Here is a 16,073-nt window from a genome sequence, read left to right on the forward strand (position 1 = left end):
ACACCCCACCCCCTGCCCCAGGCTGGAGCCCTCTCCTGTGCTCCAAACCCCTCAGCCCTACCCCACAGTCCAGAGCTGCACCCCCTCCCACACCCCAACCCCTGCCCCAGCTGGGTGAAAGTGAGTGAGGGGGGAGAGAGCAAGCGATGGAGGGACGATGGAGGGACGGGGGATGGAGTGGGTGGGGCAGAGCAAGGGTGTTCGGTTTTGTGCAATTAGAAAGTTTGCAACCCTAAGCAGAGGAGGGAGCCCATGGCTCACATAGCTGGGGCCTGCAAGTCAGGAGGGAGCAGATGGTAACCCATTCCAGTGCTTCACCACCCTCCTAGTGAAATAGTTTTTCCTAATGTCCAACTGTCACGGAGTCCCTGGGCGATGCTCTGGAACTGCTCCCTACGAAGCCAGGCAGGACTCCGGGGAAGTCTCCTCTCGGGGAGCAGTCTGTCTGCAGGACACACAGCTCACACAGCTTCCACCTTCCTGGGCCTGACCTTGGAGCATTCAGCATCCTCTGCCCCTCCGTGCGCTTCCCACAGCGAGTCTGCCCAGGCGGGGTCCTGGGGAAGCCAGAGGGTCCTGCCCCCCAACTCCGCAGTCAGACGTGACTCTCAGCCAGCCAGTAAAACAGAAGGTTTATTAGACGACAGGAACATGGTCTAAAACAGAGCTTGCAGGTGCAGAGAACAGGACCCCTCAGCCGGGTCCATTTTGGGGGGCAGTGAACCAGACAACCACGTCTGCCCTTCACTCCATGTCTCCAGCCAGCCCCAAACTGAAACTCCCTCCAGCCCCCCCTCCTCTGGGCTTTGTCCCTTTCCCGGGCCAGGAGGTCACCTGATTCCTTTGTTCTGCAACCCTTTAGCTCTCACCTTGCAGGGGGGAAGGGCTAGGCCATCAGTTGCCAGGAAACAGGGTGTCGGCCATTCTCTGTGTCCAGACCCCTGCACACACCTGCGCTCTAGGGCTCTGCAACAATCATACACCCTTACCCCACCACCCAGACACTCAAGAACTGCATAGGAGAAACTGAGGCACCCCCACACTATTCAGAGGAAACATTAAGAACAGTCCCGCTTTGTCACATCTCTCCCCTCTTCGAGACCAAACTGAGCGGGGTCACTTTAGCCGGTGACCTGGGGAAGTTTGAACCCACCAACGTTCCCATGGATGCCCCAGCATCTCTCCCGTTCCTTGGTGGGAGTTACACCAGGCCCTTCCAGTTTTACGCCCTTCCAGTTTCACATCCTCCCTTAGGTCGGGGGTGGTCGATAGCACTCGCATGCCACATGTGGGAAGGTTTATGCAGCCCGCGCCCTTTTGCCATCCCAAAACTCCCAGGGGTCAAACTGGGATCGGGTCTTCTCCCAGCGCTCCAGTCTGAAGGCCTGCAATTCGGGCTTTCTTGGTTAAGGGCCCCCATCTTCACCTGGGTCACATACTGTTCACTTACAGAACCAGCATGGAGACATCCCTTTCTCAACAACCTTGTCTCCCCAACAAGCTGGCCAAACACAGCCACTTGGTTAGAGGACTGTTTAACTTTCTTAACAGCTTTCACTTCATCTGAGACCTTCTCAAAGCTATCCACACTGGATCTTTCAACAGGAAAGTCAGTGGATCCATTCACAAAAGAAAATTTCTGGCTGTTAGGACCTGAAACTTTCTTGATTAAATCACTTTCACACCCTTCAGTTGCAGTAAACTGCTTGCAAAGACTCCATGAGGATTCCTTTCCCTCGGGGCTTTTCTATGCAACAATTCACCCCTCACAGAAATTCTGCTCTTACCCTCTTTACTGAGGAGTACTTGTGGCACCTTAGAGACTAACTAGTTTATTTGAGCATGAGCTTTCGTGAGCTACAGCTCACTTCATCGGATGCATCCGATGAAGTGAGCTGTAGCTCACGAAAGCTCATGCTCAAATAAACTGGTTAGTCTCTAAGGTGCCACAAGTACTCCTTTTCTTTTTTCTTTTTACGAATACAGACTAACACGGCTGTTACTCTGAAACCTGTCTTTACTGAGGGTTTGCTCTAGAGGAACACTTTCCTGAGCAACAACAGACTCTTCCTGGGTCTCCCTTACACCCAGAATCACCTCTGGCCCATCCGGCGGATTCCTACACAATCCCCTTTCAGGCAGACTTACAGACTTCCTAGATAAAAGGTCAGAAGCATTCTCCTTCCCTTTGCCACACACAAGTTCAGGAATCTTTTCCTTCTTGTGACAGGTTTCCACACCCTCAGTAGGTAACACAATCACATCACCTTCATGCTCTCCTTGTGCCCTGGCTAGGATCTCACCCTGATTAGACAGAGTTGCTGCACCCTTTCCCAACAACACACTAGCAACAGGCAAAATACAAGCACCAGAATTGTCTGGGCTCTGGGATTTTACATAGACACTAACTGGATGCGACCTAGTTACAGGGCCATTCTCCAGAGCAGACACAAACTTAGGACCATTCCCTTCCTGGGCTTTAGCTGAATCCAGAACCAACTCTGAGACAACGGCACGACCCTCAACCGTCACAGGCTGAAAGGCCCCTTCTGTCTGCTCCACAGACAAAGAAGAGCCAGACACACTTTCTCCTTTCCCAGACACACAGCTTGGGATCTCATTCCCCTGGTCCCAGCACACAAGGCTGGTCACGGACAACTGCTTGGAGATCAGGGTAGCTCCCTCCATAGGCAAGTCAATACCCCTGACAGACACAGGCACGTTTCCTTCCCTGTCACATTTCTCCACCCAGCTAACAGGTAAGGTCCAGGGACACTCATCTTCCACTCTCCTCGCCTTCCCACCCTGCTGACTAGACAAAGCCATCAGCTCACAAGGCTGCCTAGGCTCATCCAGACTTTCCTTACCCAGCACCTTGCCACTCCCCACAGATCCCCTGCCCTGCCTGTGTCTCCCCCCACTCAGCTGGGGTCTCAGCTCCCACTGTGCTCAGCGCTGCCCTTGCTGTCCCAGTGTGGGTAGGCAGCGAGCTCGCCGCTTTCCTCACTGCATCAGAGCCAGCATGAGCCCCTCTCCACCGATTGGTTCCCTGGGTTCAAATTCAAACCCTTGGCAGTTACAGGAGCAAGGCCTGGATCCTGTCCCAAAGAGACACAGTCACCCCACAACAGGATCTCGCAGCTTGGGTCCTCGAGCACCCCAACGGCCAGCCAGCTCGACCCCTCCTGTGGCTGCACAGGGATCTGGGCCATAGGCAGGGCAAGGGGCTTCGTCCCTGGGACCCTCACCCAGCTCACCAAGCCCCTCAGCATCTGAGGCTGCAGCACCCAGGGCCTGACAACAGTTCTCTCTGTCCCAGGGTCTCACCACCCCAGGAATGTCTCCCCATTGACCATCACTTTCCACTCCCACTGGAGGTCTGAGGGGCCTGAGCCCAGGAGACTCCACACAGACATATAGGTTGGGGTCAGGAGTGGGAGCCTGTCCACCTCCCCACCCATCTGGCTGATGGAGTCTATGGCCTTGGGACCCAGCAAGGGAGCTAGACACCGGGGCTTTTCCGCAGGGTCCCCCTGGTTCAAATCGCCAGCCTGCTCAAAGGCAGTGAGGTGGCATCCACATCCCCCCCTCCTTACCCAGGGGCAGCAATTGAGTCTCGAGGTTCCCTGCGGAACTGGCCCCCCGGGGTCTATCCCCACTCACCCCGGGGAGGTCCCCTAGGCCTCTCCGCTCCCCCACCGCCAGTTCATGCTGCTGCTGCTTCTGCAGCTCTTTCTCGGGCTCTCGCTGTCTCTCTCAGTCCTCTTGCTCTCTCGGACTCAGCTCCAATCCCGTCCGTCTCCGATCCCCCGATGGGGAACCCGATCGTGAAGACCCCCGTCTGGTCGGGGACAGAAGGCTTGGCGATGCCTGGCTACCACTCCAGCTGCTCCCAGACCCTGCTATAGCCCCATTTGGGGTCAGGAATCTGTTCCTTAGAGCGGTCATCCTCCTCCAGCTGCTCGATTAACTGTGCTTTGGTGAACTTTCCAATGCTCAACCCTCTCTTTCTGCACAGGGTTACAATGTCCTTCTTAAGGAGACGGTGACAGGCCATCACTCCGCTGTTCCCAAGTTGTTGTGGACTCACAGGCCTGTGTGCTCTCAGCTCCCCACGGTTTCTGGGGAGAACCCCTAGTGTGCCAGCCCTTCTCGAGGTCACCACCTCTTTGCCAGAGTCGAGCTGCAGACTCCTCCGCCCCTGGGACCGCTTGCTGCAATCCCCAGGGGAACCCTGTTACTTCAAAAGTCCTTCTCTCTCCCAGGGCCAAGCCGCAGGCTCCTCCGCCCCTGAGACTGCTCACTGTAGTCCCCAGGGGGACCCCATTACTGCACAGTCCTTCTCGCTGGTCACACACTCCCAGGGGTTAACCGCCCCCTGAAACCGCTCCTCTCTGAGCCTTCAGCACGCCTGGTCCTCGTCAATCCCCCTTCGTTTTACTGCTCCCCAGTCACTTACTGCAGGAAGCGCCATCCACGGGGTGCAGTACATCCCACTTCTGCCACCAGTTGTCACGGAGTCCCCGGGCGATGCTCTGGAAATGCTCCCTACGAAGCCAGTCAGGACTCCGGGGAAGTCTCCTTTCTGTGAGCAGCCTGTCTGCAGGACACACAGCTCACACAGCTTCCACCTTCCTGGGTCTGACCTCGGAGCATTCAGCATCCTCTGCCCCTCAATGCGCTTCCCACAGCGAGTCCGCCCAGGCGGGGTCCTGGGGAAGCCAGAGGGTCCTGCCTCCCAACTCTGCAGTCAGATGTGACTCTCAGCCAGCCAGTAAAACAGAGGTTTATTTGACGACAGGAACATGGTCTAAAACAGAGCTTGTAGGTGCAGAGAATGGGACCCCTCAGCTGGGTCCATTTTGGGGGCAGTGAGCCAGACAACCCCATGTTCACTTCACTCCATGTCCCCAGTCAGCCCCAAACTGAAACTCCCTCCCGCCCCTCCTCCTCTGGGCTTTGTCCCTTTCCCGAGCCAGGAGGTCACTGGATTCTTTTGTTCTCCAACCCTTTAGCTCTCACCTTGCAGGGGGGAAGGGCCCAGGCCATCAGTTGCCAGGAAACAGGGTGTCGGCCATTCTCTGTGTCCAGACCCCTGCACACACCTGCCCTCTAGGGCTCTGCAACGATCATACACCCTTATCCCACCCCCTAGATACTTAAGAACTGCCTAGGGGAAACTGAGGCACCCCCACAACATTCAGAGGAAACATTAAGAACAGTCCCGCTTCGTCACACCAACCTAGACCTCCCCCACTGCAACTTGAGACCACTACTCCTTGTTCTGTCATCTGCCACCACTGAGAACAGCCAAGCTTCATCCTCTTTGGATCCCCCTTCAGGTAGTTGAAGGCTGCTATTAAATCCCCCCTCACTTTTCTCTTCTGCAGACTAAATAATCCCAGTTCCCTCATCCTCTCCTCGTTAGTCATGTGCCCCAGCCCCCAGTCATTTTCGTTGCCCTCCGCTGGACTCTCTCCAATTTGTCCACATCCTTTCTGTAGTGGGGGCCCAAAACTGGACACAGTACTGCAGATGTGGCCTCACCAGTGCCGAATAGAGGAGAATAATCACGTCCCTCGATCTGCTGGCGATGCTCCGACTAATGCAGCCCAATGTGCCATTGGCCTTCTTGGCAACAAGGGCACACTGTTGACTCATATCCAGTTTCTCGTCCACTTTAACCCCGAGGTCCTTTTCTGCAGAACTGCTGCCGAGCCACTCGGTCCCTAGTCTGTAGCGGTGCATGGGATTCTTCCGTCCTAAGTGCAGGACTCTGCACTTGTCCTTGTTGAACCTCATCAGATTTCTTTTGGCCCAATCCTCCAATTTGTCTAGGTCACTCTGGACCCTATCCCTACCCTCCAGTGTATCTACCTCTCCCTCAAGCTTAGTGTCATCCAGAAACTTGCTGAGGGTGCAATTGATCCCATCAGCCAGATCATTAATGAAGATGTGGAGTGCCCCAGGGGTTGGTCCTGGGGCCGGTTTTGTTCAATATCTTCATAAATGATCTGGAGGATGGTGTGGATTGCACTCTCAGCAAATTTGCGGATGATACTAAACTAGGAGGAGTGGTAGATACGTTGGAGGGCAGAGATAGGATACAGAGGGACCTGGACAAATTGGAGGATTGGGCCAAAAGAAACCTGATGAGGTTCAATAAGGATAAGTGCAGGGTCCTGCACTTAGGACGGAAGAACCCAATGCACCGCTACAGACTAGGGACCGAATGGCTAGGCAGCAGTTCTGCGGAAAAGGACCTAGGGGTTACAGTGGACGAGAAGCTGGATATGAGTCAACAGTGTGCCCTTGTTGCCAAGAAGGCCAATGGCATTTTGGGATGTATAAGTAGGGGCATAGCCAGCAGATCGAGGGATGTGATCGTTCCCCTCTATTCGACGTTGGTGAGGCCTCATCTGGAGTACTGTGTCCAGTTTTGGGCCCCACACTACAAGAAGGATGTGGATAAATTGGAGAGAGTCCAGCGAAGGGCAACAAAAATGATTAGGGGTCTGGAACACGACTTATGAGGAGAGGCTGAGGGAACGGGGATTGTTTTTAGTCTGCGGAAGAGAAGAATGAGGGGGGATTTGATAGCTGCTTTCAACTACCTGAGAGGTGGTTCCAGAGAGGATGGTTCTAGACTATTCTCAGTGGTAGAAGAGGACAGGACAAGGGGTAATGGTCTCAAGTTGCAGTGGGGGAGGTTTAGGTTGGATATTAGGAAAAACTTTTTCACTAGGAGGGTGGTGAAACACTGGAGTGCGTTACCTAGGGAGGTGGTAGAATCTCCTTCCTTAGAAGTTTTTAAGGTCAGGCTTGACAAAGCCCTGGCTGGGATGATTTAATTGGGGATTGGCCCTGCTTTGAGCAGGGGGTTGGACTAGATGACCTCCTGAGGTCCCTTCCAACCCTGATATTCTATGATTCTATGTTGAACAAAACCAGCCCCAGGACTGACCCTTGGGGTACTCCGCTTGATACTGGCTGCCAACTAGACATCGAGCCGTTGATCACTACCCCTTGAGCCCGACGATCTAGCCAGCTTTCGATCCACCTTGTAGTCAATTCATTCAGTCTATACTTTTTATGGATAGATGGGGACTGTGGGTCGGGAGTGAGGGCACCAGCAGAGCTTGGTGGTTAGGGCTGGAGTAGCAGGGGCTGCAGGTCGGGAGTGAGGGGCACCGGCAGAGAGCAGAAGAGGGAGCCCAGGGCTCACACAGCCAGAGGTGTGGGTCGGGAGTGAGACGTTGTCTGTTCCATGCTCAGCTCCACCCTGCCGGGGGCTGAGGCCACGTGCTGAGCCAGGCCGGGGTAGGAGCTGAGGCGGGTTTGCTGTTGCAGGCATTTTTCCAGGAGGCCTACCTGACGGAGCACCCCGAGGACCGGGCCAGTATTGAGAAGCTGCAGGATCTGATCGCCTGGCAGGTAGCTCCCCTCGTGGTGCAGGACTCCCCAGCGTCCCAGGGCTTCCTGCGAGTGTTTCTGTCCCAGCCTCCTGCAGCCAGGAGCCCCCTCAGCAGCTGCTCCAGGGAGAACATTGGAGGATCCTTAGAGTTCCCCAGATGGGGGATCTTCTCCTGAGCCCTTTGCCCTGGGCATGCTGCAGCACATTCTGGCACCGGGCACTGACCCCCTCAGCCCCGCCACCCCGAGTGGGTGCTGCCCTGCTCCCATTGCCTCCCAGTCCTCCATCTAGGGACCCTTGTCCCTGTAGCGCCGAAGTGGGCAAACTACGGCCTGTGGGCCACATTCGGCCCACGGGACCGTCCTGCCCGGCCCCTGAGCTCCCAGCCAGGGAGGCTACCCCCTGCCCCTCCCCCACTGTCTCTCCTCCCCCGCAGCCTCAGCACGCTGCGCCGCCAGTGCTCTGGCCCGACACTTCTGCCGGGCAGCGTGGCTGCCAGCTCTTGCTGCTCTGAGTAGCATGGTGGGGTGGGTGGGAAATAAGGGTCAGAGGGTCCCAGGGGGGCAGTCAGGGAGCAGGGGGGGTTGGATGGGGCAGAGGTTCTGGGGGGGATAGTCAGGGGATAGGGAGCAGGGGGCAGTTGGATGGGGCAGAGGGGTTGGGTAGGCGTGGGAGTCCCGGGGAGCCTGTCTGGGGGCAGGGGTGTGGATCGGGGTTGGGGCAGTCAGGGGACAGGGAGCAGTGGGGTTGGATGGGTCGGGGGTTCTGAGGGGGGCAGTCACGGGGCGGGAAGTGGGAGAGGGCTGGATGGGGCGGGGCCAGGCTGTTTGGGGGGGCACAGCCCTCCATACCCAGCCCTCCATACTGTTTCGCACCCTCGATGTGGCCCTCGGGCCAAAAGTTTGCGCCCCCCCCCCCCCCAAGCGCTGTCGCGGCTGGGTTGTGTGAGCCAAGGCCCGTGACGTCCTGCGGGCGCTGGCACTGGGCCTGTGTCCCGGCAGATTCCGCTCTTGGCAGAGGGGATCCGGATCCACGGCAGGAAGGTGACCGAGGACCTCAGGCCCTTCCACGAGCGCATGGAGCAGTGCTTCGTGCAGCTGCGAGCCAAGGTGGAGAGCCAGTATGGCCTGCGGGAGCTGGTGAGTGCGGGGTGGGCATGGGGTGGGCGAGGGCGGGGGGCAGGCGGGGGCGGGGTCAGCGGGGCTGCCCATTAGGGTGGGGGTGCTAAGGAGGTGGACGTTGCTGAGAAGCCGAATGGTTTCTCTGTGTCCAGGGGAGGGGGACAGGGGCCTGCTAGGGAATGGGGTGGTGCTGGCACCCCAGGGCTGGAGCAGGGCTGATGAGCCAAAGGCAAACATAAAAGGCAGCCAGCGAGTGGCTGAGCCCAGAAGGCCCGTCCAGGAGCTGGGAGCCGTTTCATGCAGCAGCTGAGCTGCCAGCAAAGCCCCCTCCCCGCACCCAAAATCAGCCAGGTTGTGACTTGCTGTTAACTGGCGCTGGGTGGGCTGGGTGCCCGCAAGCCCATGAGCCGGAGTCCTGCACCAAGGAAGGTGCCAGCAGCCAAACAATAGAACGCCTGGATCTCACTCCAAGAGGGGCTCGGCAGCTGCAGAGCGAGATCTTTCGGCATCTCTGTACCTGGCCGCCTCCCAGCAGCTGCCCTTCGAATGCCCTTGACAAAGCCTCTCACAGGAGGCTGGTGAGGGACCAGTCGCTGTGGGGTGAGGGCGAAGCTCTGCCCTGGAGCAGAAGGCTCAGAACAGAGCAGGGATTGATGGTCCGTTTCCATCAGAGCCGAAGGGTCACAGCAGGGCCCCAGGGGGCAGACTGGGGTTTCAGATATTTATTAACAAGCTGGAAAAGGGACGTGTGAATCTGCAGATGGCACAAAGGTATTGAGAGGAGCTGAGCCCAGAGGAGCCCGTGAGGAATTTGAGGGACTGACCCCGGGAAGCACACTGGCAGGCCCAATTTAACGGTATCCACTCAGCAAACGGACCCAGCGTCGCTGGGCAGCTCAGTGTGACCTCGACACAATGGGCAGCTGATGCCAGAAAAGCAAACGAGTTGCTGAGCTGCTGGACAGGAAGGGGAATAATGCAGGGAACAGTCTAATGCTGCCCTATAGACGGGGGCATGGTCCCTGGCCCCCGGCTCCCGCAGGACAGCACAGAGCAGATGGCTCACAGATGGCCGGCGAGGGCAATCGGACCCTGGAGAAGGTCTCCTCTGAGGGACTGCCCAGGCTGCGGGGTTGTTCCCTTCGAGAGCAGACAGATGCGTGGGGATGGCTGAGGCTAGGGATGGCGAAGGGGCAGCAGAGCCCCGTGTTCCCTGTCTCCCAGCGCATGGAGGTGGGAGGCAGTCCGTGCAACTCAGCAGGAAAATTGGAAAAAGTAACCAGTGTTTCATACGGCTCTTGGTTAGCCTTTGGAATTCATGGCCACAAGCTGTTGCTGAGGCCCAGAATTCAGCAGCGTTCAGCGTGGGACCACCCCCTTTGAACGAGACCATCCACAGCTGGCACAGTAAATACTGAGTAACCCGAGTGTGGCAGGGCTAGAACCGCGGGCATGAGCCCGGCCTCCGGCTGGGGGGTCGGGAGGGGCAGGTTAACCTGCTCTCCCTGTGGCAGGGCTGCTGCTGGCCAGTCTCCAGGACGGGCCTCTGGGCCAGTCCAGTCTGGCGCCTTCTCCTGCTCCTCGGGGAGCCGGCGGCAGGGCGGGGTGGTGATTGCTCTTTGCCTGCTGCTCCTAGTGACCTGTCTGTGCTGCCCACCTGGGGCCAGGGTCCCTGGGGCTCCCTTCTTCCTCCGCTCCTGCCTCTGGGCAAGCGGCCCCCGTCCCACTCCCTGCGCCCCTGCTCAGCCTTCCCTGGCCGCAGGCCCGTGTGAGCGCTGAGCCAGCCCCAGCCCCCCCGTGAAGCCCCCACCCCCCCTCTGGGCTCTCTCTGTGGCCCCAGCGCTCCAGTGGCCATGCTGCCTGGGGGTGGGGTGGGGGGGTGGGGCGGAGCTGCCCCATGGGGGAGAGGGCTACAGGCCTGGCTGGAGCTGGGGAGAGAAGCTCAGCCCTGGCCCCCCGGCTCCCTGTGCTCGCAGCCCTTCCTGGAGGAGAGGCGCGGAGGGCGCCCCCACTCCAAGGTGTGGGGCCCGGAGACAGAACAGCCCAGCCGCCAGCATCGAGACAGGTGAGTCCTGGAGCCAGGGAGCAGCCCTGCTCTGCCCTCCCTCTACAGCCACTGGCTCCCCCCTGCCGTCCCCCCCAGCCCGACCCTGCCTTGCTGCCCATCCCCCCCAGCCACTGCCATCCCCTCCCCTCCCCCCCCCCCCGACTCTGCCGGTCTCCCCCCAGCCGCTGCCCTCCTCTCCTCATAGCCCCACGCTGCCTCGCGCCACCCCCACCCAATGCCTTGCTGCCCCTCCCCCAGCCCCACCCTGCCTCGCTGCCCCTCTCCCCCCCCGGTCCTTCCCTCCCTTCCCCGCTCAGCCTCCCCTTTCCACTCTACACTGCCACCACCTGTCCCCCCCATGGCTGCCCCCACCCTGCTCTCACAAGGCTCCCCTGGGGTGTCTGCAGCACAGAGCCCCCTCCCTCCAGGAAGTCGGTGCTCTGTGCTCCTGAGCATCCCCCCGAGGCTGAGGAGCGGAAGAGCGAGCGCCGGGAGAATCGGGGCAGCACCTTCTTTGGGTACCGGCGGCAGGAGCAGCGCCAGTCCATCTTGGAGCCCCCGGAGCCCAAGGTAAAGCTGCCCCCAGCGTGAGCCGTGTCCCCTTTGTGGCACCGCCCCAGCCCGTGCCCCCTGCCGGGCCTGCGCCTTCGCACACTGTGAGCGGCGGTGCCCCCGCTGCCCTGGGCAGGGGCCAGAGCACAGTGGGGCTGGGATATGCCTAGGTGAGGCCTGCCTAGGTGAGAGCAGCCTGTGTGGCCTGGCCTGCCACACAGAGCCCTGGGGTCTATTCCCAGCTCAGCTGCTGGGTGAGGCCCAGCCCCTCCGTGCCTCAGTTTCCCCATCTGTGAAAGGGGGAAAGAGCTAGAGGATTCATGTTATTCCCCTACTCAGCTTGTGCCGGCAACCCCTGTGCCCTAATGCCGTGTCCTGGCTCCCCCCCCCGGCTGGCCCCAGCTCGGCCGCTGCTGGCCCTTTAGCTACCTGGGAGCAGGCTGGTGGCTGCTGACCCAGGACCTGGAGCCCAGGGCTGGGGACCTGAGCTGCTGCCCCTTGCTCCCCCAGGAGGAGAAGTGGAGACTCTCCCGGAACATGACTGAGAGCTGCCTAGCTGGAGCCGAGGGGAAACAGCCACCCCCGGAGAGAGATGCCAGCACTGCCCCCCACAGCGCGGCAGGTACAGACATCCCTGCAGTGTGGCAGGTGTGGGCCCCCTTCCCCTCCCCCAGCGCGGCAGGTACAGACAACCAGGGCTGGGCTTGAAGGGGGCTGCGGGTCGGGGCTGAGAGGCACCAGGGGAGCTCGGGTGGGCGGTGTCTGGGCCACGCCCGCTCTGTTGAGCCATAGACAGCAGCTCGGTGATTGTCTGGGTTGGTCCCGGTCCCAGTGGGGCGGATTTGCCCCAGATATGCAAATCGGATTCTTGTGGACGCCAGAGTTGCTGGGGCCGCCCCTCCCTGGCAGCCTGAGAGCCACTACTGTCTGGGTGAAGGTCCCTGTCGTCCAGGCTTGAGCAGGGCCTTGTGAAGGCGTCCCTGTCCGAGCACGCCGTGGAGGGGGCTGCAGACTAACCATGGAGAGTCTCTGGGGGGACCCCTCTGTGTAGCCCCAGCCCCGCGTCAGTGCCCTGGTGAGCCGCTTCCTCCACTGTGCGACCCTGGTCATCAGCACCGAGGCCTCGTCTGCGCTGCGGGGCTGGTCACCTCTGTGCACCGAGCCTTCGCTGGCCGGGGCCCTGCCTGTGCGACGTCTGTTCAGGGGCACTGGGGCAGCTGTCCCACGAGCGCTCGCTCTGCTGGGGCCCAGGCACCGCTGCGGCTTGTGGGAGCAGTGCCCTGGCTCGGTGCCACGTGGTGCCCGGCCCCGCTGCGGCTTGTGGGAGCAGTGCCCTGGCTCGGTGCCACGTGGTGCCCGGCACCGCTGCGGCTTGTGGGAGCAGTGCCCTGGCTCGGTGCCACGTGGTGCCCGCGGCCACTCTGTAACTGGGGCCCAGGTCCCACTGCGGCTTGTCAGAGCAGTGCCCTGGCTCGGTGCCACGTGGTGCCCGCCGCCGCTCTGTAACTGGGGCCCAGGCCCCACTGCGGCTTGTCAGAGCAGTGCCCTGGCTCGGCGCCATGTGGTGCCCGGCACCGCTCTGTAGCTGGGGCTCCTGGCACCGCTGCGACTTGTCAGAGCAGTGCCCTGGCTCGGCGCCACGTGGTGCCCAGAGCTGCTCTGTAGCTGGGGCTCCTGGCAGGGCTGCCCGCTGGGGAACAGCTGGCCTGCAACCTCCCGCCAGCTACAGCTCCAGCACTGAGGGAGCAGCTGGGGCCCACAAGGACACTGGCCGGTCACTTGCCATACAGTGCCTGGGGGTCTTGGGCATGCCCTGGCCACGTGGAGCCCTCGCCCCACCCTCCCCTGCCCCACTTTAACTCTGGGATTTGGCCGGGGCGAAGGGCCTGAGGGGCTATTTTATGCTGTCAGGCTGGGGGGAAGGGGAGGACAGGCCGGGCATGGGCACCGCCCCAGTGTCCTGTGCTGCTCTCCTACCTGTGGGGCCAACATGAACCAAGGACAGGATCCGTGCGGCCAGACAGTCCGAAACGCAGAGGCCGTACGGGGAGCAGCTGGTCCCTGCCCGGCTCGGCTCTCGTGGGGGGCTGCTGACTCCTTCACGGCCCCTATGTGCCCAGCTATGGAGGTAGCACCATAAGGGCACGGGGTAGCGCCGGCTTTGCTCCAGCTGCGCATGGCCAGGAAGGGCTCAGCGCTGTGTCCTCCTCTCTGTGTGCAGGGGCGGCAGGGTCCCCCCGTGGCTTCGCAGGGCAGGTGAAGAGCGCCAGCAAGGCCCCCCCGCTGCCCCGCAAAATCAGCTCCAGCGTGTACGAGACCTTCATGGAGCAGAGCACCGGGCCCAACAGTGGGAAGGTACTGGGCAGGGCCTGGGCTGTAGGATCTCCCCAGAGCCATGTTGGAGGGCAGGGCCCAGCCCCCCAGAGCCACCTGGGGTGCAGGGCCCAGCCCCCCAGAGCCACTCACTAACACTTGTTCCTTTTTGTTTTAGCAGCTGACAGTGGATGGAAGTAAAGGACTGAAATCACCACCCCCGCCCCCCCCCAAATCCAAGCGCATGACCCACACCTGAGTGCCCCACTGGCCATGACCAGCCCCCTCCTGTCCCACTCAGGAGGATGACATTGCTGATGAAGGCATTTGCTGGCTGCTTGGTCTGGCTGCCACTGCTCTGTACTCCCCATGCTCTTGTCCTGCTCCCAGCACGCGCTGGCTGAGCCCTGGTCCAGGCTCATTCATCTTCCCTATGGCAGCCTGAGCATCCCACACACACCCCGCCCCCCTCCGCCCCGGTTCCTGTGTGCTTGGAGCTGCAGAAGCCCCAGATTGCTCAGCTTGCCTCACACAGGAGGCACCAGCCTAGGGCAGGCCTGGGGCCCATCTGCTCCCTCTGAGGAAGGTGTAGGAAACATTGCAGCCAGCAAATCTGCCCATGACAGGCTGCCCCAGCCCCAGGAGTTAGAGAGCAGCTGCAGCCCTGAAGCAGGGCTCTGGCTCCCTTCCCAGACTCTCCTTTTCCCATGAACTATTTGTGCTCTGGATAGTCTCGTTCTCTGTGTAAAGGCCCAGCCCCATAGCCATCCTGGGGCAGTGAGTGCCACAGGTGAATGCCATGCTGCCTGGGGAAAATATTTCCTTTGAATTGCCCCTATTTAGTTCTACGGCCTGTCCGTTTGCTGTGAGGCTGGGAGAACGGGGGGGTTGCAGCCCCGTTAATGTTTGATAGACTCTTAGTGCTCTCATTCGGCAAGAACAATCCCCAGTGGGTCAGGCCCTTGTTACAGGACAGTTTGAGCAGGTCCTGACCCCTGGGGTGGGGCTGGAGGTGGACGGCCCCTGAGCACCTGTATGCCCCCCGCCCCCGGCTGGTCACAGAGCAGCGCTGGAATAGGCTCTGTATCAGCCACCAGCTGCTCCCAGCTGTTGCGATCCCCCCTCGAGCTGCGGTGCAGTCAGCTGCCTGCGTCACCACTGGGGCCCTTCTGCAGCAATCACAGCTCAGGTCAGCTAAGGCCATTTCCCATCACCTGGGCCCGGCAGGCCCCCCTGCCTGTAGGGTACCCCCCCCCCGCATTGGACTCAACGCTGAGGCCTAGGCCACAGGCCTGGCATTTGGTGTGAGCATCCACGGCTGTTCAGCCCCGCGGGGGCCGGCTGCTGACCCCAGCCCCAGAGTGGGGCAGTGGCAGGAGCCGGGCTGCTGCTGCTGCTGCTGCGTGCCGCACTCGGGCCCCCCCACCAGGCTGCAGCATGACGAGAGAAAGCCAGACAGCCCTGTGTGTCCCCACCATGGGCGCCGCACCAGCCTAGCCGCCCTCGGGGCAGGGGCAGCCCCAGGATTTGTGATCTGCCCACGTTCCTCACAGCAGCTCCTCACCCACCGCAAGCTAGCCAAGCCCCGCTGCTTTCCCAGCGCGTCCCCTCCGCACTGCTGGGTTTTGTGTTCTTGGGGCCATGGGATGCCTGCCAATAAAGAGACTAAAGCCTCCAGCCCACGCCTCTGCACGTCCATGCCCAGCTCCTGACCTCAGGCTAGTGGCAGGGGAGAGTGAAGGCAAATTCCTAAGAACAAAACAGACTAAAATGGGGGGGGGGGGGGTTGCAAATTTTTTGTCCTGAGGGCCACATCAGGGTGCAAAACAGTATGGAGGGCCAGGTAGGGAAGGCTGTGCCTCCCCAGACAGCCTGGCCCTGCCCCCTCTCACTTCCCACCTCTGACTGCCCCCTCAGAACCCCCCCAATCCTTATCCCTTGATTGCCATGTCCTGGGAATTCACCCCCTAGCCAACCGCTCCTGCTCCCTGTCTCCTGACCACCGTCCCCACTCCAAACCTCCACCCTATCCAACCGCCCCCTGCCTACCCCCCAGGACCTCCTGCCCCTTATCCAACCCCTCCCTCCCCTTACCATGCCGCTCAGAGTGGCAGGACAGGCAGCAACAGGACAGTCCCATGGGCCAGATGTGGCCCATGGGCCATAGTTTGCCCACCTCTGGACTAAAAGGCCGTGGGGGCAAGGGTGCACTGGAGGGGGAGGGGTGTGCTGTAGAGGGCAAGGCAGGCAGAGGGGGGTGGGGTACCCTGGAGGTAGGGGCTTGGGGGTGGGGGGCCCAAGCCCAGCAGCCCTGGGGAACGATGCCTGGCTCAGAAAGGCACGGCCTCCCTGAGGCCAGCTGGGCAGGGGCACAAGATTCGCTGTCATGCCCCCAAAGCGCAAGTGGGCCAGGGACCACCCCAGGAGCTCGGGCCAGCTGGAGTCCAGACTTCCTGGGGGTAGCCATAGAGCACCAGGGGGGATCTGCTCCCACACCCAGGCCCAGCAATTCCCTATACAACCCTTGCAGCCTCCCATTTGGGGGCACCGGGGGCAGTGAACACAGGCCAAACTACAGCCATCACCCAGAATCCTGCTGTGGCCAGACGCCCCCAAGAGGCCCAGT

At 60.7% G+C, this 16,073-nt stretch overlaps 1 protein-coding gene across 1 annotated transcript in view; it reads left to right on the top strand.

Moving 5' to 3' along the window:
• The window catches only part of LOC141986946 (dedicator of cytokinesis protein 2-like), a 334,430-nt gene extending 319,230 nt beyond the window's left edge, over positions 1-15,200 (top strand). Inside the window, exons 47-53 of the mRNA XM_074952036.1 lie at positions 7,351-7,434; positions 8,416-8,553; positions 10,512-10,600; positions 10,990-11,152; positions 11,645-11,756; positions 13,356-13,489; positions 13,626-15,200. Of these exons, the coding sequence (XP_074808137.1) occupies positions 7,351-7,434; positions 8,416-8,553; positions 10,512-10,600; positions 10,990-11,152; positions 11,645-11,756; positions 13,356-13,489; positions 13,626-13,706 (801 nt within the window). The 3' untranslated portion in view covers positions 13,707-15,200. The remainder of the gene's footprint in view (positions 1-7,350; positions 7,435-8,415; positions 8,554-10,511; positions 10,601-10,989; positions 11,153-11,644; positions 11,757-13,355; positions 13,490-13,625) is intronic.
• The last annotated feature ends 873 nt before the right edge of the window (positions 15,201-16,073 follow it).

Source organism: Natator depressus, chromosome 4 (assembly GCF_965152275.1).
Source record: "Natator depressus isolate rNatDep1 chromosome 4, rNatDep2.hap1, whole genome shotgun sequence".
Lineage (NCBI taxonomy): Eukaryota > Metazoa > Chordata > Testudines > Cheloniidae > Natator > Natator depressus.